Genomic DNA, 26,877 nt, shown 5'->3' on the forward strand with positions numbered 1-26,877 from the left:
CCTAGTATTTGTGCTGTCTACCTTCATCCTTCCTCCACCTACAATTGGTTGTCTCAGCAGCCAAGGAAAAAGTATTCTTTATCTCTTTAGAAAAAATGCAAGTCTGCTGAAATTTCATTTTTTGGAAATGAAAGTGGGAATATAATGCCTTCTCAAACAAGTTTGTTTTTTGTTTGTTTGGGTTTTTTTGTTTGTTTGGTTTTTTTTGTTTTGTTTTTTTTTTTGAGAAAGACAAATCTCTTAACTATTATTTGCATTACTCAAGTTTCAGATTAGCCCTATAGCTACTAAAATCTCTCCCAGAAAACTGCCTGTTTCTTTAGAAACAGGGTTGTTAAATATCACAGAACTGTACTTTACAGCAAAGATTGTCATGGTAGGGAGAGGGGATGAAATTTTTCTGGTTTTATAAGTTTACTGGAAAATTGTACAGTGGATTGCTGCATATTAATAAGAAGGAAGGCTTTCCCTGCCTTTGTTGTGCCTTTATAATAATAATGGAATTATTTAAGTCCTCAGATATTAACTCAATGAGAATAAATCAGGAACATGGAGTATCTAAAATATTACTTTAAAAGATTTTGGAAAACCTAGAAGGGCTGATTTTCTCCAACTATTTGCAAAAGCATTGATTTTTGAGACAGACGTATGGTTAACATAAATTATTAACAAAATTAGAATTACCTTCCTATTGATTCCTTTTCACTGGCTAAAAACTGACGGTATTTCATTTGCAAGAATGCAAGCTGAAGAAGGCACCAGAAACATCTCCATTTATCCATAAAAGTGTGAGATAGATATATCCTTATATACATTATAGTCATATAGTACATGTGAATAGTTACATAATAACATAACCTGTTACAAGAGTGAGAAAACCAGGAAACTCTATTCTAAGGATGCTATTTGATGTGTTCTTTTAATTTAAACCAACATTTTTTTTGAAAAATAATATGTTATTGCCCCCAAAACCCAAAATGACCAGAGGGGAAAAAAGGCCACCTTCAAAAAACCACTTCTTCTGGATTTGTGCCACACCATAGATTCCAGTGATTTTATCAGAGAGTACACCAGAAAAAGATTAGAAGAGCAATAAAAACCTAAAAGGATGCAGGAACATGAAAACACAAGCAAACTGTTTTCCCCCAAAAGATAACCAACAAGATCCATAGTTCCCCCTTAATAATCCCTCTCCCTTCCCCCCACAACCCCCCATCAAATAATAAAGAGAGAAATTAAAAGCTTTTAGCTTTGCCATGAAGGGTGCTTCAGACAGTGATGGTTTCTTGTTCTTAGGTGAGAAGTGTAATTTCCAGCCATGTTCCCGACTACACTTAGACATGAGCTCTGTAGCTGCAGAACTGAGGTTTTTATAAAAGGAAAAGCTTTGCTCTCTAAATTTTATTATAGCACTGTATCCCTGTGTAAATCCTTGCATACAGGCTATATATAGAGTACAAAACATGTACCTGATGACAGACATGTAATTAACACTTATACTGTACTTTATGGGTTCAGGATAAACACTAATTGAAGATAATGCAGTATATTATTGAATTCCAGGGTGATCATGACAAGTATATAACTATGTGATCTTAGACATAATTACTCTCACTTAAACTCTGCTTATCTGCAATAAAATCTTATAAATTCTGTGCAGAATTTGGTCTGCTAATTTTACTATTTCTAAGTCACATTTGGGACCTAACTGGCATAGATTTTACATTGACTCAATTTCATTGACCACAGGGTGTTGATTTATGACATGTGGTAGGACATGCCATCTTGCTAGTTTTACAGTTTTTGGAATAACATGTTTGCAAGATTGATATTTGGCTGAAAAGTCTGACATACTGCAAGAAAGAGCAGCACCAAGAAGAAAGGACAGTAACTGCCCCATTTAATTCCTATTGGCATTATCTTATTCTGTGCTCCCAAGAAGAAAAAATAGTGTGGTAGTATATTCTGTTATAAAAAACAAAGAAACACTTGGGAGTTCCCCTCATGTTACTGAATACTGAATGTTCACAATACTTGTTATTATTATAAATAGAAAACATTGTTTGTTTCACATAGATTATTACTTTGAGTGTGTGCACACAAAATTACCTATGAATCTTCTTCTAATATTTAATTTAGATGATTAAAATTTATGAAATGAAAGTGCTAAAATCCTTATAATGGTGCAAATTTATGTTCAGTTCAGAGTCCTGCTGTGATACCTCAGAAGCACTGTCATGCTGGTGCTGCTGTGCTGCCTCTGCAGCACACAAAGAAACCTGGGTTTTTTTGTGAAAATTGCTAAGGGCATGTTATGGATCTTCAGAGTGCTGCTGCCTTGATAATCTAGGCTTGCAGGAACAAGAAGCCCTTGCTGTGCAAAGGGAAAATGCACTAAGTGAAGTATCTGTTGTAGTGACAATTACAGACAGCATGGACATGGGCAGATTTCAAGTGAGATTTTAAGAGGAACATAGCAAGAACAGGACCACAAAAAGTCTACAGCAAGTAGCTCAAGGTCATATTAGGTGGGAGAACTGGACCAAAAATTTGAAAGGCTGCTTCTAGATTGGGTGAAAAAGAAGTAGACATAGTACATGCATGTCATGCAAGACAACTAGATGGCTAACAAAACACAAACTGGAGCTGGAAGGGAACACCAGTTTTCTTGTGAAAACTTTTTTTTAAGCTTCAGAGGTTGTGTTAGAATATTTAAATTCATAAACCAGTACAGGATTGTTTTGGCAGAAGTTGAAAGTTTTGTTCTGCATTTGTTCTATGGAAAGCACAGTTATCAGAGATAAAAATCGTCAGAAAACATTGTGGAAAGTTGTGGAAAACTGTGGGTATGATGAGATGTAATATAGACTAAAAATGATCAAGTAACAGTGGGGAACACAAAGTGAATTGTCATGGGGCTGACTGGCATCTTGAACCTTGGGACTGCCAGTCCTGGAGCAGGGAGCCCTGTTCTTCCTCACCCACACAAAATATGCAATTCTCCTGAATTCCACCTGTAAATATCAGCCATGGAGGATGTTTATTCTTTCATTTTCCCACTAGTTCATCTAAGAAATAATTCTGTGAACTTTACATTACTTCCTGTTATGATAGAAATGATCATGTTTTTCCATTTTTAACTACTATTTTCCATTGTTTTAACAAACCAGTCACTTTTAATTATTCAGTGCAGTTAACCATAACTGCTGATTAAAACCTCACATTAGCTAAAATGCTGGAACTATATTTAATATGTATTTTGCACATGTACATATTCTATGTGTACTGCACATATGAATATTTGTCCTTGATGAGTAATTTAACAAGAAGCTTCCATCTACATTAGGCCTTTATCACCCTGTTCAGAAAGTTTCTAGAAGAATCTTTACTATTTTAACTTTACTTCCTAAGCAAATTATCTAATGTGGCCAGATATGGTGCATGTGTCTCTGTTACTGCATAATATCTTTTGAACTAAGTGGAAAATTCCAGCAATTTCACAGAAGGTTAATAGTATCATACATGCTCCTAGCCATTTCATTAGAACAGATGCATGGGTAAAGAAGATACCAGATAACACTCTTTGGTGTCTGAACAACTGCAGCATGCATTTCATTCATATTAGGCACCAACAAAACTGTGTGTTAAAGAAATATTACTGCCCTAGCATGAAAAAGCTTCAGATGGAGTTTTCGTCTTCATAAACACCAAGGAGTCTAACTATGAGCTCCAAATCTATAAGAAACCAGGTAAGAACTAATTATGAGCTCTAAATCTGCAAGAAACCAGCTATGGTCAGTTCCACAGTTCTTGGAACAACTTCCATGATGTCATAATGTGCTGAAAACTACAAAATGTTTCAGGCACTGATGTTAGAGTGAACTATTTTTTTAAAATTTCCTTTCTCTATAATGTCATTGCTTTCCATGCAGCAAACAAAAAAGGTATCTAATCTGATACTCATCTTCAAAGCCTTATGGAAAGTACCCTGGATGTTCTATGATCCAGAACTTTGACCAGTTGAACTGAAATTTACGACCATATGAAATACATTCAATACAAATACTTGTACTGAAACTGACTTGTGTGCTGAGCAGGAGAAAGAGATAGGATAGTATGATAAAATACATTTGTTTGGGGCCATTTCATGAAACCTATTTTTTTTAAACTTATCCAAATTCAGGACTTTTCTTCATAAGTGGGGTCTATTTCAATAAATTTCTCTCAGTCTAAATAATTTGGAGAAGAGATACTTAAGAGGTTTGAGTGAAATATGAATGAACAACATCAAAAAAAGTCTTTATTTTATCATTCTTAAAAAAAAGTTTTCAGTCAGTATTAATCTTGAGAGGTAAAAGTCACTTGAAAAGTCACTATTAATCTTGAGAGGTAAAAGTCACACTTCAGTACTAACTGAAACCAGGATATTACAGAGGAAAAGCTTAAGCTGTCATAACTCTGGAGTTCATCTTCAAACCTCTATATTAAACATTTGTGCATTACTTGCTCTAGAGGTCTTATGGGTCATGACTGCTCTTGCAGTTTCCAGTCTGTCAGACGAACAGGTTTTCCACTGCTGGAAATAATGATAAAATCTCACACTGCTGCACTTTTTCATTATGTCCTTGAACAGCATAAAGTTACAGATTATGGGTATAACTTCTCTGGAAGCACTTTCCACATATTTTGCTATGCTAGCCACACAGTCTGTTTAGCAAAATAATTGTGATTTCATTATGTTTGCCCGTTTTGGTCCTTGAGAAGCCTTCTGCAGCTATACATCCCGCACACATTTCACTATGTCAATGATCTAGTGTTAATTTTACTCTTTTCTGAGATAGCCTGCTGTCCTCCCCTCATGACCATTGCATTGCATTAACAGAGGCTCTCTGCCATACACGTGTTTCAGAGTGCTGTTGCTGTTAGTGCTCTGGTGGCTCTTTGGCTTGCCAGACTTCTTTCTGGAGGCCAAGCATCCTCCCTGATGGCCATAGGTGCCCTTGTAAACGTATGATCTGCACGAATGCTCATGAAAGATGAACTATTCCCTGGCAACCCTCGACTTCACCCTATGGAAAACACATGGTAGCTATCCTTCAAGGAAATGGTATTTAAAGCCTTACATTTACCCCGGGTTAAGCTCACTCACACGATGGTTCAAGTACAACACCCGCTGAAGCCATGTTGTACCTTCCATCTCTTCTCCCCGACAGTACAGTCGGCTGCCAAAATAACTGGCTCAGAGCCGCTTAGTCCTCCCTCTCCCCGGGCATCTCTCACTGCAGCACATCACGCCTAACTCCTGCGGGACAGCCGTGCCCAGGCAGGCACGCTGCCGGCCGGCCGGCCTTCCCCCTGGCTCCCGGAGGAGCGGAGGCAGCCCGAGGCTGGGGCCGTGAAGGTGACGGCGGGTCGGGCAGCGGCCCCGGGCAAGCCCCGAGCCGGGCGCAGCCGCCTCACCGCGGAGCGCCGGCAAGGGGCGCTGGGCGGCGCCTTTGGAGTGCGGAGGGAGCGGGCTGCGGATCACCTGCAGCGGCGGGGGGGCCGGAGCTCCGCCTCCCCTCCTCCCCCGGTTAATCGCATCCCCCTCCCCGCGGCAGGCACAGGCAGCCGGGCAGCGCTGCCAACCTGCTGCAGGCGCACGGGCACCCGCACCCCGCTCGCAGCCAGGGCCGGGCTGGGGCCGCCGGCTCCGCCGCCCTCGCACTTGCCCCAGCCCGGTGCGGCGCGGCCGTGAGCCTCCTGCCGCCGCCGGCCCGCGGGGAGCGACCGCCGCCGCCGCCGCCCGCCCGGGCACCGGGAGCAGCGCCCGGCAGAAGGAGAGACAGGGGCAGCCATGGCCGAGGGGGGCGAGGGCGAGGACGAGATCCAGTTCCTGCGAACTGTAAGCGCCGCGCTTGCCTCCCTCACCTCCGCGCCGTGGCGGGGCGCCGGGCGGGCCGGGGCTGTGGGGGCGACGCCCGGACCGGCCGGGGTGGGAGCCGGGCGGGGGCAGCTCGGAGCGAGCTCCGGAGCCCCGGCCCCGTCCCTCTCCACCTGGCAGCGTGTGGCTCCGTGGCCGGGCGGGGAGCGATAGCCGGCTGGCCGCGCCGGGAGGAGCGGGAGGGGCGGGCGGCCGTGCTCGGCCCGGGCGGGGGCACCCCGGGCAGGCTGAGGGCCGGGCGGGCGGGGGCGAGCGGCGCCTCCCCAGCAGCAGCCCCTCTCCGCGCTGCCTTCCCAGCGCACCTCTCCGCGCTGCCTTCCCGGCCGCGGGAGATGTGTGTGTCTACTGCAGGGACTAACCGAGCAGCCGTCCCCAGCGCGAAAACTGCAATCACGCTCCCTTGGCAAAAATAGGCTTGGGGAAAAACCCCACCTCTCTCACCCTGTCCCCTCCCCACGGAGGTTCCCACTAACTTGCAGGCGTTCTCCTCGCCGGGCACGGACTAATACGGCTTTTTCTGGCGTGCGCATCCTTTCGTTACTTCGGTCCAGAGCATGTTAAGGCGCTAGAGCGCTTCTTCCTTCCGTTTAATTATTGCATCGGGACTGCTGCATCTAATGCTTATCTGGATTATGTTTCTTCAAGCAATGCTTTTATTTATCTTCACGGCCATCTCCCAAGTGCCTTTTATATGCACAATCCTAGCAAGTTTACAGATAGGTATCTGTAATGGTGGTGTATACAAACCGTGCCACAGTTTGAGGAAAAATTGCTGAGACATTTGTTAAGTAGAGCTGGAAACACTGAGACTGTAGGATAAAGCTTAACTTCCCTTTTATTTAGTACAGTCTGATTTAGAAAACGTTCACGTTCAGTGGCTTGTAAGAAAATACATCTAAATGGGGGTGGAAAGAAAGCAACATAGTGTATGTGAAACATATTCATGTGCTGTTTGCGGCATTAAGAATCCTGGTTCTCAGTTGTCTTCCATTTCTATCAGAAACCGCACAATAGTACATGTATACCTTAGTGTTATTTTTTTTTTTATTTGTTTGAGGATTCTTAGAAAATCTGCTTTTACAGAAAATACAGCTGTTATGCAACGTTGTCATGAAGATCGGCAACTTTTTTTTCCTGTCAGCATTATGTGACTTGTATTGTAGTGTTGCCTAACACCTAAAGACAAAACAGAAAAATATTTCTGTGAAAGAAAATTTGTCATCTAAATTTATGGGTGTTTTTACTTTTCACTGGTAAAGATTTTTGGAAGACTTGTACCATGGCAGCCTTACTGCAGGCGTGAATGTTAAGCTTAGTTCATGTTATCTGAATGCTTAATAGGGAAGGAGAAGCATTGAGCATGCTAATACAGCTCAGCACATCTACAGTGATGTTAAACTCCAGCACCTGACAGCAGCAGCATGTTATGTAAAACAGCACTCCTGATAATGTGTGTCAGGCTTGATACAGATTTGGCAAACCCAGTCTTAGATAATACTTGAAAATGTTTAGCATTTTGCACCAGTGGTAAAATGACCTTGAATATGGTAAACTGAGGCTTTGGGGAGGCATGTTGTGTAGTTTAATCAAAAAGGCCTGAGAAACCCTTATAATCTGTAGGGGTGTGTAAGCAGTGATTTTTACTCTTCTTTTCCTTCCACTTTGTCCAAGTTATGAGCATTACTTGGAAAAGTCAGTGATTTTTTTTTGATGTAGTCTTCCACTTTTATTGTTAGAAGGCTTGGATCAGTGGTCTCTAAAGCTATTAGATGTGTGCAACTTTCTGCATGCCATTGGTAGAAAGCATTGGAAGTTTGATATTACCCTGGTAATTACTGCAGCTTTCCTTTTTATTTATTATTAAAATACTGATTAGGGACAGATGGACTCATAAATGTTTTGTAGATAAATGAGAACTTTTCAAATAACACTGTATGCAAGCAAAAAGCATTCTGTGCTTTCAATACTTTGAGGACGACATCTGTAGGCCTACTACCTGTAAACAGTGCTCTTCATATTTTCGTTTTTTGGTAGGACTTGATAAACTTCCTAAAATCTTTAGAGGCTACTCTGGAATGTAAACACTGAATTTTTTTAATGTTTAAAATTGCACATGAGATTTTACTCAATTAAAAATACCCTTTATTTGCATGAAGCTACTAGACTGAATTTGTATTTTTGCCATATGTTTATTGGAAATTTTGATTTTTCTCTCTTCTTCACACATTCTTATATAGCTAATGATTCCTCTTCTTTACTTGCTTCTTTGTTTTTGTAAAGTGGCATTAAGCATTACCTCCTGCAAATTCTGCTGCTTAGGATAGATTTCTGTTTCTTTTGGGAACAATTTGAGTTTGATATGTCACTTCTGAGACATGAACACAACCTTTTAATGCCCTGTATTTCTGGAAGCATCAGAGCTTACACTCTTTGGGACAACTTTGGACAGACTGGAGCTCAGCTCTCTGCTGTTCAGTTCTCCTCAAGGAGCGCTTTTGTATTCCTGTAAATTACTTGCTTCTCTGGAAACAGGCATGTCCCTCATTAGTTTGCCAAATGCTCCAGGTGGAGGTGACCTTGTATTATGTGTGGCCTTTTTTAGGCTTGGATATACATTCTCCCACGGAATAAACACGTACTGTGCAGGAGAAGTGAAGGGCAACAAGTATCCTGCTGTGTGTTTATTAGTTGTGTGTCCAGGCAGGACCTCTTCCCTGTAGGGGATTTTGTTTTTTATTTTATAATACTAGAAAGATTAAGGGTATATGTAACATAGATTTCACTGTTTGGTCTTTACAGTGAAGAATCTAAAATATTCATAATTAATAGGGAAATCACCTGGGTTTTATTTTTTTATTTTTTTTAATTTTTTTTTTTTTTTTAATTAGGATGTGTAATTTGATGAGAGTGAAAATAATTCCAAGTTCCAGGAGAAAATGGAAAATATTTTCCCCTGAATGCGTGGGCTCCTTCCTTAACATACACGTGCAAGGACTGTTTTTTGTGACACAGAGCCCCCATAAGGGAAGACCTTTGCAAGAAATGGGGTAGCAAGCTGGTGAGAGGATTAAAACCAATTGCAAGATTTCAAAAAAATATTGCCTATATTTGTCCCTTATATTTTTTAAAGGTTTCCTGACTTTGAGGAGCAAGATGTACCTAAAAGTGATGGGAAATGTGTAATTTAGCTATTTGATCTTGTGATGTTCCTGATGCCAGTTTGGTTTTCTAGAGTTGTGGAGTTTCTTAAATTAGAGGCAGGTCTGCTTTCAGCTGTTTATGGTAGGAGACACCAACAGGACATGCTGAAGTAGGGCTGACAGGGTTATGTTTTTTTTCACTGTCTTCTGAGGCAGTGATGACTACCATGCCTGTCAGGAATCAGGGGCGTAATCAGCGTGAGCAGCACATGTTCCCCAGGACCGATGGAGTCATCATCTCTTTGCATCTCTTTATTTTTTTTTTTTTTTTTAAGATTTGAATGCTAGCATTCTATGTTGCACTCTCTTCTAATGCCTTTTTCAATTTTTTTTTTTAATTAGCTTGCAGTAAAACAGAACCTCTTGCTTGTGTGAATGTATTCTGTGGTGCTTTATTTTCTACATTGATTTAATAGTTCTGAGTGTTACTGCCAGTGGAAAGTGTAAGTGTGCTTTGCAACACTGGAAGAGTAGTTTGAAACAAATTTAAACATTACTTATTATTCCTGTTTGACGTGCAAAAGATTTTTATTCACTCAATGCTGGGTTTTAGAATGAAGTTTATGGCAGAGAAGTTTGAAATGAAGAATGCTGTGTTCACATTTCAAGGACAGCAGTTCTGTGATTTCAGAGTCCCTTGTGTTCCAGATATTCCTCATTAGAGCAGCATTTAAACAATGATGTGCCACTTTATATCTGACTAAAAGTTGTATGCTTACATGCCATCCTACATGAAGATTCTATGGAATTAGAGGATATGAAAGGAACCAGAAGAAACAAGATCTGAAGATTATTTTAAGATATGTAACTCAACAGTAGAAGAATTATGCAAGTCTCTCAGTGAAGCAGAAAAGAAAATTTTTTTTTTCTTTTTTTTTAAATCTCTCACTGCTTTTCATGTGCTGCTTATCTTTTAAAGGGGTTTATCAAAATATGTGAGATTCTGGTAGCTGCAGTCATCAAACATACAATTGTCAGAATGCACAAAAAGAAAATGCTCAAAAGCAATCTTGGCTATTAGAAGCTATTTTAGAATTAAAATATGCCAAAACCCACTTTGGAAATCCTTTGTTTATTTAAAAAAGTGTTTCTTGTACTTGTCAGTGTGTGACTTTTGAAGATACACCAGGGACTGGCACATGAGCTGTTTAACAGCTCATGTGAGGATGGCGTGGCTGAGATTGCAGCATTTGTACCTTCCTCTCTAAGGCACTGCACTGCAGTACAGATACTGAATATGATCTCAAATTCTATTTTGGAATTGTGCTGGACAGCTTGTTTGTAGTGAAGGGGTTTTAGCTAGGACATGCAGTCCATTTCTTTTTTGGAGATTACATGTGAACCTCTCAGGTATAATTTTTTTTTATTCCAAAATTGGTTGCCAAACCAATTTTGGAATAAAATTTAAGATTATATTAGTGGATGAAATCACTTGTCTAGTACATGTACTGTCTTGTCCCATGTTCTGCATCTGGAAGTTGTCTGTATTTATGTGTGAGAAGGCAGGTGGGGAAACTCTGTAGCTAATAGTTGGTCCACCAGGGAAGTTTCTTGATAGCCCTGTGAGTTGGCTGACTGATATTCTGAGAGACAGAGCTAATTTCCTGTCAGTCTGAAGATGTTTTGATGCATCCTGCTTTTTGGAATTGTGAAGACCTGAGGAAACTCCATCATAGGAACTTAAAATGTGGACAGACTGTAAAGAGGGAATACCACTTATTTCTGACCCAAGATTTAGGATGGGCATGAGAGCTATGTCTGACTTGTACTTCCCTATTTATGTGCTATATTATTACAGGAATATTTTAAAGGTGGATTTTTCTCTTACATGCTGTGTGCAAAGTGCACAGGATGATTCTAATTCAAGAAAATAAGCTGATCTTTCTTTAGCAGGGATATGGATTTATTGAAGTATTTCTCTGAATCAAGGTAGAAAATTGGAAGCTGCGTGGACAAGTACTGACAGTGGACTGACCTCAGGAAGTATGTGGATTAAAATAAAAAGACAGAAATATTTTTCTTCTGATTTTTGATTTGTGTTGAAAATCTGCATTAGTTTTGGTATTGTTTTCTGAATTACCCCTATGCTCTTGCTTAAATTTCCTGATCTGACTGAAATGAAGCTTTGTGTGGATGTCAGAAGGAAAATCAAGAAGTGCATATATTCCTATACTTCCTAATAAAACTTCAGTGATGTAAATTTATTTCATTTGGTAGTAATACATCCATAACTGAACTGTAAAATGACCACATTTTACCAGGGTGATTGAAATAATTTGAACTTCCTACTGTGTTTGTTTGACACAGTTGTATTCTGGAATTTCTCCCAGTAGCAAAGTTAGGATAACCTGGCATCGTGTTCTGTCTTCAGTTTGTATTCTGCTAGACCTGTACTATGTTTTGCAGGTATATGGCACTTATGCCATGTGTGGCTGTGTTGTCTGTACCAGTCTGGAAATGGAGGGCCTCTGAGTCTGCCTGATGCATCTCAGTGACTGAGGAAAGGCATAAAGGAACTAGTTTTGATAACAGTTTAAGCCCTTTTTTATAGGCACCAACAGCAATATGGAACTTACTGCAATATCCTGTGACCATCAGAGGCACAGCTGTGGTATTTCTTTGTTCTCCTTGTAATAGAGCAGCTTAAGGGCACTGCCTGCACCATCACAAGAGGTCACCCCAGTTTCCTAACAAAGACTAGCAAGAGCTCCCATGTGGCTTTACTGCAGTGTAGTTTTATACTGTAGTCCCTTGTTATTAAGTGTGAGATTCATTAACTAATTATGTATTCAGTTGTTAAAGAACTTTTTTTTTTTAACCTAATAACCATGGAGCAACTTGTGAGGTGAAGGGCTTAAACTCTTCAAATGTGTTGCTGCTTCTTGAGCCCAGTGATGTTACTCAGCTACTATAGGTTGGAACAAATGTTTTTGAGGCATGTGATTTAGTAGAAGCTTTTCATAGCTTCTCAGCATTGCTAAATAAAAACAAACTGCTGTCTAAAGGCCTCCTGTTAGTAAAGTGAAAGATATGATAGGTAAGGTGTCATAACATGAACTTACATGTTAACTTACGTGACAGCTGCAATTCCTCTGTAAATGCAGTGCTGAAATGGTCAGATTTAAAGTAATATTGATGTGTTTATAAGAACTTTCACACTAGCAACTACATAAAATTGTAAATAAAAAGATGATGTCATTCCTTCAGTGTTGTGGCATACTTTAATGTTTATCATAGTCAGGAATGACTTCCTTATAACTGTCATGTACTTGAAAAAAAGTATAAGTATATTAGACTTCCAGAGGGACTTTGGCAAAAATCTACAAGGTACCATTCTGTAAGATGCGTGGGTCAATTAATTTTTAATGTGGATGACATTTTGGTTCAGGACAAGTTTTTTTGTCACTGAGATGGAGTGACAAGATCATTGTGTTTTGTGAGATGGCTTCCCAGAGGATTTGAGTAATAATGCTGCATCACAACAGACCTGTGTTACCTAGTTGTGTTTTACTTGACTGTGGGAAATAATATCTGAAGGATATTAGCTGGCAGAACCAAATGTCAAACACTGGCATGTCTTATCTCTCTACCTCTCTGAAAACCTCTCTGGAATTCTGATGTGAAAACTGGGTGCACTGAATTTGAAGTATATCTCTACTTAAATCCTTTTTTCAAAGGAGTGATGAAAGAAAGCAACACAAAATTTGCATTGGCTGTCTGTGAGTTTTCCTGGAGCTTGCCAGAATGTGGAGTTGTATTAATGGAATCAAGCCAGAAATGGCTGTCTCTTACAGCTATATTTCTTCCTTTTAAGCCAGGCAAAGCTGGAAAAAACAAGTACCTGGGATTTGTGTGGGATGCGTTCTTTGGCTTCAGAAAGAGGAATATATTTTCCTTTGCTGAATATGCCACATAATTTCCCGTGGTGTATGAACATCTTCATTCCTGTGATGGGCAAGCAGAACTCCTTGTATATAAATTTAGGTGGAGGAATGAATGGAATTTGTGGAGTTTTCAGAGTAAGCCTAGGCAATTGGATAGATCTGCAGTAAGACTCAGTGAACTTCTGGATCGTAGGATCCATTCACTGGTAACTGATCCTCATTGTACATCAGGCATGTAGCCATGCTGATAAACATTTGAACATCACTTACTGTGTGTTTATTTCCTAGTTGTGAAACTAGGAAATAATTTAGTTAGAACTAACATGCTAAGCACAAGCCAGATCGTTAAAGCTTTCTCTGCAGACACATGGTCTTCATCCTTAGGCTGCCTTTGTGAAAGCACTTGGTTCCAATGGGGACAGAAGCAACATAAATACCTGTACAGATAGATAAGAATCCTTAGCCCTGCAACAGTCATAAGAATTCTGTGTGCTCCTAACACTGGGGATTTGCCAAAAAATAAGTGTCAATCTTGCGACTTCATATTTTTGTCTATTTTCTGCCCCTTTATGAAGTGGATTTTGCAATGCTAATGCATAGATAGTTATGTGTGTTTGTAGTCTTTATGGCAAGTACCAGGGAGATAGAATGCATATTCCCTTTTCCATGCAACTGGAAAATAAAAATTCACAGTATGTGATGCAGGGAAATACTCAGTAAGTTCTCTCCATCCCCATTTCTTTCTTTCTTCTGGTGTTACGGACAATTTAATAGCTTTTTGTTGCTTAAGAGTTGGATTAATCTTCTCTTAAAAGCTTGTATTAAATAAATGTGGTTTTTATTTTTTTTTTGCTCTACCCCAGCTAACACAGAAAGTGAAGGTTTATCCCATGCCATGCCAAGTCTGCTGGGCTTTGACTTTGTGCCACACCAGCTCCACCAGGCTCTGCTGGGCTCAGCTGCCTATGTCAGCAGTGTGCCTAGTCTATTGTAGTCTTGGAATTATGTAGTCTTGGGTCCTTCAGAAAAGCTTGTAAGTGAAAGAAAAACCACTAGTCTCCTATTTAGTAATTGCAGGAGGGTGATAGCTGCACAGGTAAATCCAGAAAACTCAAATGTCATCGTTAACCGAATTTCAGTAGGGTAAGCTTGTAAATTAATGAGTCAATACCCCAAGATATTTTTCAGTAGGTCTTTACATGATGGTCTGATTGCCTGGTCAGATATGTCAGCCTTATTATTTAGTCTTTAATCAATTCTAATGAGTCTCATGTAATTATGTATTTAAAGAGTTACTACTTTTGCTAGTCATACGTCAATGGCAGAAGAATCAGTGGAGGCCTGGTCTTCATTTTGATCTGACCAGGGTTCTTGTAAAAATATCCTATAAATTTTCTTTGATTTGAGAAGGTTCCTGAAATCCTACAGAAGAAACATTGCATTTTTGGATTGTTTCAGAATATCGTAATGTTTTGCCTCCAAGTCCATTTCTGGAATCTGTTAGCAGTATCTTTTACAAGAAGGGTACTGTGTTTGTTCTCTGCCCTATCTTCTGGTTCATTTTAACTTGCTTTTCTTTTGAGTTTCAAGATCTGAGTCCAAAACTTTGTTTAATCCCTGCCACGACTTTTCCTTGGTCGTGTCAGAGCCAATGAGATCCTTCTCTTCCAGTATTGGGTTTGATGGCTCTTCCTGATTTTAAGTGTGGCACAGCTTCAACCTAAGCATGTGGTAGGACTTGCTATTGTCTATAGTTATGAATTTAAGAAGTCATTCAAAATGATAGAAAGTTATGAGGTTTTTTGTGTTTTTTTTTTTAAGGGGTCTTTTAAATTTGGAATTTCTTTCTGTCTTCTTTTTTTCTTTTTAATTTTACTCTTGGTCTGACAAAGGTCAAGGTTTTGTTCTTTTGCTCTCTCAGAACAAGAAAATAAGTGTTTTAAAAATGTCACACAAAGTTTACTAAGATATCATAAGTTATCACAAGAATTTCAGTAAAATGTATTCAGAACATCATTTGTCTTGATGTATGATTAGTTTGCATTTCCTTTCTCCTTTTCCTTTGCATGCTTCACCTCTGGAACGCTTCATCTTATTGAACTGAAAGACTCTGAAATCTTCAATTTCAACTGAACAGAATTTGTCTAGAAAGGGAGAGGGATGGAGTGTAGGAGGGAGGGATGCCATAATTTGCAGGTGAGCTTTGTCAGCATTTGGAGAGGCATAGTTTGTTGCCTGGCTTTTCAGAAAAAAAAAAGACAAAACCAACAAACCAGCTTTTGCATAAAAAGTGTTATTTAAGTTTAGATGCAAGAAGAAACACTTCAATTTTCCATGAGTGGGAGGTGAAAAATGAGCAATTAGGTAGTGAGAATTAGATGTTCATGTTCCTAAAGGTGAATAGAGGTATCTTTTTCCAGGTGAGATGTGTTGCTCAGTTCAGCAAAATACTGTATAACTGCATTTTAAAATACTGGGATATTTCCACTTGTTTATTGGCTTCAAGCAACTGAAAGCATATTTGATTTTTTTTCACCCATCTGACCTTGGAATTCTCATACCTTGTTTAATCTACTGAAAACTGAATGAATGTGGTTTAAAGGTATACCAAGTTGCACCATTGACTTATTCTGTTGAAAATGTTACAAGCATCACTTTATTCTGATTATGTCAGAAGTAATGTATTGCTGGTTTTTCCTTTGAAATTTCTGGTTGGATTCTATCTCATAATTTGTATGTCAGCTGCAATTGCAGCTGAATTTTCTGAATTTTTTCCTTTCTTATACTAGAAATCTGTTACTGAAGCAGAATTAGATACATTCTATTTTATGCCCATTTTTTATTCTGCTTTCTGTTCTACAGTTTATTTTTCTCTTGACAAGCTGTAAAGATAAAAGAACATCAGTGACAATATTTTTCCCTTCAAAACCAGTTTGTTTTGGGGGGCTGTCCCTCAGACTTGATAAATCAGCTCCACACATCCTGTGCCTGACTTATGGAATAGTTTACTTTGGCCCTCTACACAAAGGTACTTTCTGCTGATGCTAGGAAAACGTCGAGGTGAGAGTTACTATATCAGTTTTCTGAGGCTGTAATCCTGTAAAGTAATCCAATTAATATGGTGTATGAGAAGTGCTCAACCTTCCCAACTCAGTGGGGGACATTTATTTCTTATGCATGGCATTTGCACTTCTGTTTACACAGGAAGGCCTTGCTGCACTTTTTTGATTTACTAACAAAGTAAACTAACATGGGTCAGAACACATATTCAATAAAGGAATGAGGTTAATTGGTGGTGAACTGTGCGGGTTTATCGGTGCTAACAAAATTACTTCTTTATGTACCTCTATAACTTCTGTTGATGAGTGAATTTTTTTATGATGATTTATGTCTGTTACAGAATTACAGTGTGACAATTGGAACCACATCTAGAGCTTGGGAAGCGCACTTTGTTGTAGTAAGTTCTTACTCAAAAGTTACGGTTTGCTATTAGTGGTTGTACCCTAGTAATTTGTTTTATTGGGAGGGGCAGAGAAACAAGGAGTTCTGTGAATGAAATGGATTTGTAACCTTACTGTATACCTTTCAATTACTGAGTAATCAGCTGAAAAAAATAATTATATTCTTTTCAAAATTTCTAGCTGGATCTCATTTTCCTTGCCTAAAGAATAAATCTTTTTAAATGAAAGAAATACATAAAACAGGCAGATTGGTATAACAGGTTGTTAAAGGTTATTCTATTAACAAAAGTCTGGAAGAAAATACTTATGGCACAAATACACTTTTTGGCTAGAAGCCTAAAAACAAATCCTGTATTACAAGACTGCTTCAAATAAAAACCTGTCTCTCTTACCTCTTGCTTAAATGATACTGCAAATCAAATGTAAATTAATTGATTTTAGTATTTGTCTAGCAGAATAATCTACTCTTCATCTGTTAAACATTCCAGTGAATGTTTAAATGAAAATGATTTGTTGGTCTATGACTGTGATGTCTCTATATGGCCATGTATGTTTTTTATAAGTCTGGTTCTGTTCTCACTGATGTTTATGTCAAACCTCCTCTAGATTTTAACCAGAGCTGGATCATACACTAATTGTGTTGTGTGCTGTTGTATGTAATGGCCTAAATGTGTTGAATTCATGTCCTTGTCTGCCATTTTAACACAATTACTATTAATCTTCCTTAGGTGCCAGAAGTGTGTGACCTGGTTTTTGCAAAATTAGTTTAAAATTGTGTGCATGTTGCTAACTGTCTGTCAAAATATTTACATTTAATGGTTAATTGTTCCAATTTTGCCACTCAGATATATCATCTTGTCCAATTCAGTAAAGATAATCCCTCATGTGCTTTTCTTTTCTGAGAAGAAAGTTAGGTTTTTCTTTTTCTACAAATCTCCCTGATGTCTTCGTTAAGAAGATAAATATTCTTGCAGAGTTGCACTTGCGTGTTTTTTTTGTTAACAGTGTGCTTTTGCTGTGTCCAGCATAAGTTTTATTATGTCCACCATGGAGCCTGAAGTCAACTCTAACCTGAATTTGAGATTACAAATACTGTTTCATTTTCTCAGGAAGTTATCTATGCTGTGGGGGAATACTGCTTTTTAGGTACTAGATACATGCAAAAATGATGCTTCTTACTATTTATTTTTTACACTTTCCATGTCATATTTTAATACCTTTAAAAAATATATCTTTTTACTGGGTCTGTATTACAAGGTTGTGAGATCTGTTTGTCTTGAAGCATTTACCACTGCAATTACTTTTGTTTAGTTACTGAGGAAAGTATCAATTATACTTCAAAGTAAGAAATTATCTTGTCACAAAGTTTCTGAAACATCAGCAGTGCACCTGTGGTTTTTATTTGGTGTCTGCAAGCGTAAGGAAAGTCCATTTTAGGAATATCAGCCCTTTGTGGAGCTGAGCTCTTGCTGTGCAACATTGCTTTTTCAGCCTCATGTATTAACGGTGGCAGTGGCGAAATAGCTAAAATTATGTGCACTTTCAAATTCATTGTAGAGATCAGGTAGACATTAAAATGCATCTGCTAGTTTTCTGAGTTCCTCTGAGTGATTTACCTTGCACTTGGATTGGAGCAGAATATATAATGAAAAAATATATAGGCATAGGAATATGCTTTCTGCTCACATTTGTCTAATCTGCCTAGTCCAGCACTTGAGCTTTTGTCTTCCAGTAAAACTGCAAGGTTTAAGTGGAAAGAACTTCAGCCAGTTTTCTTGATTGCACATGGTTTGCATGGCAGTATCTGGTAACAGGCCATTTCCAGCTTCTATCCTGCTGAAATAGTCTGTGAGTTTCTTCATATTTACTGGTTTTTCCATTCACATAACCAAACTTTCTGTGAACCCTTGCATATGTTTTATTCTACAGTTTCCAGCTATCTTGTTCAGAAACTTCTATCAGAAACTAATTACTCCAAACTGTGGCATGGTCTCATGACTGTGCTTACTTGAAATGCTGTATAGCAGTTTGTGGTGTTTTTTTTTTTTTTTCTCCTTAAATGCTGGAGTTAATTTTATCAGAGTTAAGATAACAGTGATACTTGTATAAAAATGTGCCTTGTTTTCTCTTCTGGTTTTCTTGGTGCTTTTTGATTTGTTTATGGGGTTTTTGGAATCTTTTTTTGTGTCTAAACTAACCCATATCTGGAATTAAAACTTTTCTTTCTAAAACATGTATCTCTTTCATTGTGAAGAGCTGGAGTGGTGAGCTCAAAATGGTAGCATTTTGTCTTAAAGAGGATGATTTTGAGAAAAATTGAGGCATGTATAAACAACCTCTTGCTATAAACTGACCTACATTCTTTTCTTCTTCTAACCCAACTCTTGCTGAAGTAAAAGTTAATATACTTCTTGATTTAAATTTAACATTTTTTTAAAGTGTAATATATTTTCATAATAAAGATTTTATACCCTAAAGCGATAAGGGCATTGTCTCAAACTCATAGTAGTTTTATAATTTAACAAATATAGGTTTCTTTTTTTTTTTTCTCCTCAGGGTGGAAAGCAAGTTCTAGTCTGTAATTTGTGTTTCTTGGTAAGGAGCTACAGCATAGTAAAATCATAAATGACTACATTTTTTAAGGCTGGTCATGTTTTTCTGAAAGCTGTACTAAATCTTTCTATTCTCTGACATTAGTTTGTGTCAGAGAATAGAAAAGAATTTGGGTGTACTTCGATACTACGGGTCTAGATTGTAGCCCAAAATACCTACTTTTCCCACACCTTATGAGATGAGGGAGATCTTGTTGCAGATGAGAGTTACATCACTCCTCTCAATCCTGCAGGATGGAAAACAGGTCAGAATTGGACTACACAGATTTGGTGCTGACTTCCAGGAGGAATTTATCCCCCATTTGCTTTTAATTGCAGTAGCTTCAAACTTCTCATCAGGAAGAGAAAGCTCATCAGGAATGGATTGTGCTTCTCCCATGCAACCCTCTGGTCTATGGAAGGCAGTTTTGTCAGGTTCAGCTGGAAACATGAACCTTTTACTTCAGCCCTAACAGAAGGTCCTGAGTTCACAACTCCTGGTGGCCAAGGATTTTTTTTCCTCTGGATGTGCAAGAGAATTCAGATGAGAAAATGAGCAGTGTTAGAATTCACTAGGTTTTCATTGTGTGACTTTGTTTACATCAATAGTAATTCTTTTAATATCCAGTCTAGGGATGGTGACTCCTGCGCTTAGCTGTCGTTTGCCTATTTTGTTTTCAGATTCGTCAGTTGTGCCAAGGACTGGATTTTTACATGCTGTATGTTGAAATAGTTTTAACAACTAGTAGAGGCAAGGAGCATACAAAAGCCAGAGCATTGTGATGAGCCCAATGCTGCAGAATGTTGGTAATTGTAGGGAGGCACATTCCTAGCTGAAGTTAGCACAGAGTCCATCATGAGCTTTTGACAGTCAGAGATGTGTCAATTCAAAATATTGTAATTGATGCAGCACAATGTGGTGCTCATGAGCTGATTCTGGATGTTGACAGAAGGTACTGTTAGGAGATTTGGAGATGATCCAGGGGACAAACAGTATTAGTAGAGATTAGCTGACAGAGGTATCGTTCCCACCTCTTTGGTCAACTTGACATCTATGAAACTGTGGTACAGCTTGCAATGCAGTGTGTAACTCTTCTCTCCAATGTTGTTTTAAACTTAAGACTTTTCTTATGTGGAAGCACTACTTGTAGATTCTGGCTTTGTTTTTGAGGGGTTTTGAGTTCTTTTTTATTTGTTTTAACAGCATGTTATGTTTTTAAGGTTGCTTCAGGGAGCTGTTGAACTGCTGAGCTTCCTGAGAACTGTGGAGTTTTTTGTGTGTGTGTTTAGGTTGTTTTCTTGTTTTGTTTTGTTTTATTCTGCAGACTTTGGCCATTAGAAATCTTATTGCATTTTTCTGATACATTTCAATGCATTAGTTGCACAGCTTAACTGGCATCGTTTTGCTGGAAAACTAGGTTAAACAAAGGAGTGAATCAAGCAATTTTTAACTTTTTGGAGGTTGCAAGATAAAGAATAAAAAGGTGGGTCTTTTTTTTGGAAGATAACTAAATCATGAGCAATGTGATGATTTTTGACTGCTCTCTTAACTAATTCACTTAAATATGGATTGATTTTTAAACAATAAATATTGTGATACTCATTTTTCTCTTGGTTTAGCTTTTTCTTTGTATCAGGGAGGGAAATCTGATTGGAGTGCTTGAAAGATACTGGGGTCCAGGAAACTGAGAAATAAAGTGCCACTTTGTTTAGTTAGAGGCTATAAAGATCACCCGTGGTGCAAGTATTATGGATTCAGGCTACTTATTGCATAAGGAATTTGGGATCTTTGAAATATATTAAAAAATTTAGTCTACAATGAGGTCTCGCCACTATATCCTAATACTTGGCGAAGAATCTCTGTAGAAAGCACCTCTATGACTATCGGTGTTTATGAGTGAAGATTGGGGATACAATGACAAAATATATTTTTACTGCTAGAGACAGTGTGTGGTCTAACTGACAGCACACTGGCTAAGGCAATCTGGCTTCTGTTTTTTGCAAGTTCATCCTCTGAAGAAGCAGCTTAAGTACAGTGTTGTTGAAAAGTAGAACAATCCTCACAACCCTCATTAGGTGTTGAAAACCTCAGCTAAACCAAGACATACAATCATTATTTCCTCTACCTCTGCTGCTAAAACTGGATTTGGTAAAAGGCATATCAATGTGGGAATTCAAGCCCAGATTTCCATCTATAATATGAAGTCACATTCCATTCCCTGTAAATTGTCTGGAGACTGATTGATCAAAACTATCAAGTCCAAATTGATTATAATGATCATTGTTTTCCTGCTGATTTTTGGCTGTTCCAAAGGACTGAGCAGGTGTTTGAACTGAACTGAGGTTGTCCTGGTGATTATTGCAGTCTGAATAGTCAAAATTATTAGTGATGCAACATTTGACATTTTTTGGATTTTTTACAGAACCACTGGGGTTGAGAGGAACTTCTCAAGATCATCTAGTCCATTTTGCTTTTGAGCTCTCCACAAATGCAGTTCACAGTGTCTTGCAACAACTTATTCCAGGGTTTGTAATGTCCACTTAGAGAGGGATAAAAAAAGTAATTTTTGGACTTCAGCCTGTCTCATCTCAAGGCTCACCAATAGTTTTAGAACCTGTGTTGGTCCAAGCAAGACGTCATGAAATGTCTATGACATCATGTACTGAGCCCTATAACATGACTATAGGACTTTTTCATAATGCATAAAAGTACCATTTTAGAAAAACTTAATTAGGAAAAGTTGTTCACATGCAGAATTGAATTGGTCAGTGATTAGAGTACTCTTACAGGGTCAGAATTCCAATTGTCAGTCCATATCTACCCTGTTCCAGTTCTGGACACTGGAGTGAATTACAAGACCTCTTGACACGTGGCTTTTCTTTATTTTCCAGAAACAACACCTAGAAAGCAACAGAAAAAGTGAGTATTTCTCATTAGGAGGCTAACTACATTTTTTTAAGAGCAGTTACTAACTGCTATATATATCCTCAGAAGAGACTTGGTTAGGAGAAGAAAAAGATTACAGGAAAGAACATTTAGAAAATGTAAAATACGTATGTGAAATATTTCATCACTATCAGAGAAATGAAAAGGCACAATTAATCTGATGGCCACAATGAATAAGCAGAATTATTTCTGCAAATATGTAAATAAGAAGATAGAAAATTTAAAGTGCTTAAGTCAGCTTTGATTTGAGAGAAATAAATGTTGGAGTGTCTTTTGCAGAGAAATATTCAGAGTCTTCAGATAGTTGCTGATACATTGCATCACTTTGCATTTGCAAAGCTGGATTTTCCTTCACCATTTGAATGGTCTAAGTCCAGTTTATGAGTTGTCACAATCTGACTTTTAACCTGAAGCAGGGAAGTTTCATGTTTTGGGTTCTAAACTGAAGCAATTTTTGTCAATTTCCTGGGTAAGGATGAGGTCCCAAAGCTGTCAGACAAGCTGTAAAAAATCTGGCTTTGTTTGGCACTGTTTCAGTGCTCAACGTGATACTAAGACAAGTACTAAAACATTAAAACATCTTCATGAGATGTTTTACTGTCTTGCATGGTGTCGTCCTGGTTGACCAAGCAACCAAGTGGTAGTGATGTGATTTGCTAGTGCAGATGACCTGCTTGTGGTTTAACCCAAATTTGACTTATTTTTGCTCAAAGTGTCCTGTTGGTAGTCACTTAAAATAGCACAGGTTGCTTGTGATTTCTCTACATTCATGTCTCTGCTGCATAATGGGAACTCTTAAATAGTCATGTTAGAGATAGTTAGGTGGAAAGAACTTGAATTTTCTGTCTAGCAATAGGTACTCAGTGTTTAAGGGACTGATACACAGAAATTGTTGATGACTGGTGCTGGCACAAAACACTAATTTTCATTTGAGGTTTGTCTTGCCAAAAGAGCTCTGGCTTTGTTGGACTCTTGACTTGCTTGTGTGGGTGTGTATGTGTTTGAGTATGGGTGAAAGTACATGAATGTTTCTTCTGTGCATTTTCCTGTGTTTAATGTCAATAGAAATCTTGAAATAACTTAAACCATTGTCAGAAGGCCCAATCTGTAGTGGAAGATCTGCAGTGGTTTCAGATTTGTACTTGTCACCTGTTAGTTTGATAAGAGATAATATATATATATATATGGAAAAAAACCAATTTTCCATGTAACATTGGTATTTTAATTATAAAACACTTCTTGTAATCGTCTCTTAGTTGTTTAACCTGTAAGTTTGAAGTAGTGCATGCTACCTTAAATTAGTAATGAAAGTTTATCTGAAGGAAATGAATTTTGGGACAGAATTTGAATAAAGAGAACCAATTGCTGTGTTTTTCTTAAAGAATTCAGTATAAGTAGGTCTTATGAGAGGAGAACAATAGATATCTTTCTTAATGGGACAAAACATGAGGAGCTATGATGTATATTCAGTTATCAGAGGAAAGACCAACACAGTTGGATAAAAGAGGAAACAAGGCACAAAATTAATTACTGTTATTGATTGCATTTTGTAGTGCCTGGAGGGCTCAGCTGAGGCAAGGGTTGCCACTGTGCTACTGTACAAATGTGCAGTGTGTCACAATTCCTGCCTCAAAGAGCAGAGGAACTCTGAGATGAGACCAAGGGACAGGGAAATGAAGTAGTGTGCCCAGGAACACTGAGGATATCTTGGGGTTCATTCCAATCTCCTCTGGATTCCTGGTGAATTCGAATATGGAGAATTGGAGGGCTGTGCCTTTGAAGATGAGGACATACAATGCCGACATTATGTGGGAGGATACTGGAGGTCAGTGCATAGAGTCAAGGCCTCCTGGACAGAAGACTGAACCAAAAAAGGTGAATTTATTTGCAACTTATTAAATGGTTGTTACCAGAAACATGATGATGTCTTTGTACAAAATGTGTAATACTTCTAATAGTTGAATAAAAGATACATCACAGTTACTGAGTTGAAAGTTCTAAATTGTGGTTGCCTGATTGGTTTGAGATAGTTCCTGATCTTTAATGGTACTATTTATTTTAAAGTAGAATGCATTGCCTCTGTTCATGGCATAGTGCCTGGTCTTTAATGGTAATATTCAATTTAAAGTAGAATGCATTGCAATTCCTGTGTTCATGGCATAATAGGCTAAAAAGACTAGGAAGAAGTTCTTTTTGAGAAGCTATTCTTAAAGGAAAAAATGAAAGGGGGACATGGCAGTTATTCTGAAAAACTGCATAGCCAAATAATAATTGTAAAACATGCATCCTAGAGACCTGGAAGTGTTGAGCCCTCCTGTACTGGGTGGTGTGGGAGCATATGCATCCTTACATAAAATAATACTTGAGTAGAATGTTTTACATAAATGGGCAGAAACAGCAACCAATTTGTTCATTTAACTATCCAAAGTTTCAAGTGTTAATGGATAAGCTCTGTCTGCTCCATCGATATAGTGTAAAACCTGAAAGGAACTTTGGCATCTGTATAGTGTTTATGAATTTATTTGTCAAAAGTTATTTCTTTTGATTTCATGTAACCATTAGAAGAAGGAAGCTAGGCTAACAAGGTGGAGGGATTTTTTTTGTCTGCTGATTAAAAAAATTGGAATTTCCCGAAGTGTCTAAAAAGAAATTGTAATTAGAATTGAATAAATGTAGGAATTCTCAGATAATGTTTTCAAGGAGATGACTTTGGAGGTAATTTTTAACTCTTATGTTTGTTTTTTGTGTGCACCTACGAAATGTGTTGTGTTCCATGTACATAGAATTGTTTTTTCATCCTGTGTTATATATGTACCAATATTATAGGTGGTCAGTCTGGCTTTTAGTTGTACTTAAAAGTTGGCTTATTTACATGTTATTTCCTTGCTGCTGTATTATGTCAATACATGATACCTTCTGGATGAGAAGTCAAAGCACATTGCAAGTTGCTCTTGGACGTAGGATTGACCATCCTTAGTCATGGTGACATATGCAAGGAAGAAAGGTCCCTAATGCTAGCATAAATTAAATTGTTAATTTGGACTCTAAAATCCTGAATTGTAGTTAGCTATTTGTTTCCCTTGTTGAACTTCAGTATATTATGATTATTGTAGAAAATTCTGGATTAAATATTTCAAGTGAGGGTAATGAATTCTTACAATCTGGTTATTCTGTCTGTTCTGTGAAAACTGTGATATTTCAGTTTGATTTTTTTTTTAAATTTGTTTGAGATTGTGATTTCTTGGTACAAACAAAATAATGAAAGAACAGTGAATTATAAGACCTTACAGGTTTTGGATCTTGTGTTCTGGTAAAGCAGTGAATTTGTAGTTAAAAACTTGAGTAAGAAAAATGTTGAGTGGTTTAGCTCAGTTGATTTGTTTAATTTGTGGAAACTGCCTTTAGTAAGCTTTGAATAGCTCAAGATTTTCACATTTTGTTTCAGTACAGTTCAAGGATGCTCTTCTAGCCAGATCTTCCTCTAGCCAGACTTTATTGTCCTAGTCAAGTTACTACACAGATGTCTTCTCAAGGTATTACTAGGTTGTAAGAAGAACAAAAGATGGTTTTGTTGTTGCCATTAAGTCCGGTTGAGAACCAAGGCTGGCATTTTAACTGGACTTAATGACTCACCTGAAATTGGAATGCAAATCTGTACTAGTGAATAAAAAAGGCAAACAGAAGCAGAGATGTGCAATGTGTAATACATTGTTTCTAAAATGAGCAGAAATACCATATGAAGATGGAGTCTGAAGATTTAAGCAAAACAGGGATGTCAGCATGCAGTACCAACTGTTTTCAGCTTATTTAGTATGCAAGAGCATAGTTGCAGATGACTCACAGTTAAAATGCCTTACATAAAATTGCCAAAGTATTTAGTTCACATCAGGTGATGGAAAGACACTTTAAAAATAGTAGTAACAACTGTATTCAATTACTCTCACTGGTTTATATTTTTGTGGGGTTTTTTTTTTAGTCTTTTTTAAAGATCCCTTCTGTAGTCTTAAAATATAAAAATGATGCCTTAAAAGGAATAATTAAAAGAAATTATGCAAGACTGCATTTTTTACTTGTGATTTAGTGCCAGAAGTTTATCTTACTCAGGAAAAGCAAATTCCAGTCCAAAGCAGACATTGCTATCTGAAAGGAAGGACTATTCTAAAACTCTTGACTCTTGCTATCATATTGTGTTCCAAAAATCTATGTATCTTCTATACACTTCATCAGTGCTCCCAGAGAAATAGGCTAGGCTGCTTTTGTCCTTAATAGCAGTGCTTTGGGGTGCTGTATTTATGTATTTACTACAGATTACATAGCAGCATAAAAATAACTGAAGGAATAATTGAAGGTCAAGGGGTTCATTTAGTTCAGTATTTTATCTCCAGTAGTGGTCAATAACAGAAAGGGAAGAGGACAAGAATATACTTTCCCTGTCTTTGTTGTGTGCTGTCAGCCTGTAGCAATTTGTGTCTCTTGGGGGAATTAGTCTCAGGCTTGGTGACACTGAATTTGGTAGCAAATTGAGTTCCTCAGCTGTAGTGGATGTTAAGGAAGGAAGCATTGCTTTTTGTTTTGAAGCCTCTGTGTGTAATTCTTGATTGATAATCTCTAGTTCTGGTACTAGAAAGGGCCGTGAATCATAACTGAAAATAGTACTACATGTGTTTGCAACTTTTGTGATTTTTTTTTTTTTTTGTAAGCTTGTACAAAAGGTTCAGTACTTTTTTAAATCTGTTGTTCACTCTTGAAACAGAATCAACTGTTGAAAAAACAGTGGGATTTATTTTACCAGTAAGTGTGGTACTTTGTGTTTTTTTTCTGAAATCTCACGTTCCCCATCCACTTTTCCCTTTTTGTAGTTCTTAATTTGT

The 26,877-nt window shown here is 38.0% G+C and overlaps 1 protein-coding gene across 6 annotated transcripts in view; it reads left to right on the forward strand.

The window, feature by feature from the left end:
• Positions 1-5,578: 5,578 nt before the first annotated feature.
• The window catches only part of RYR2 (ryanodine receptor 2), a 385,403-nt gene continuing 364,104 nt past the window's right edge, over positions 5,579-26,877 (forward strand). For all 6 annotated transcript variants that reach the window (XM_071432561.1, XM_071432585.1, XM_071432571.1 and 3 more), the window contains exon 1: positions 5,579-5,884. In XM_071432561.1, the coding sequence (XP_071288662.1) occupies positions 5,837-5,884 (48 nt within the window). In that variant the 5' untranslated portion in view covers positions 5,579-5,836. The remainder of the gene's footprint in view (positions 5,885-26,877) is intronic.

This window comes from Agelaius tricolor, unplaced genomic scaffold (assembly GCF_023055355.1).
Source record: "Agelaius tricolor isolate 1412-34295 unplaced genomic scaffold, bAgeTri1.0.p SCAF_1, whole genome shotgun sequence".
NCBI classification, from domain to species: Eukaryota; Metazoa; Chordata; class Aves; order Passeriformes; family Icteridae; genus Agelaius; species Agelaius tricolor.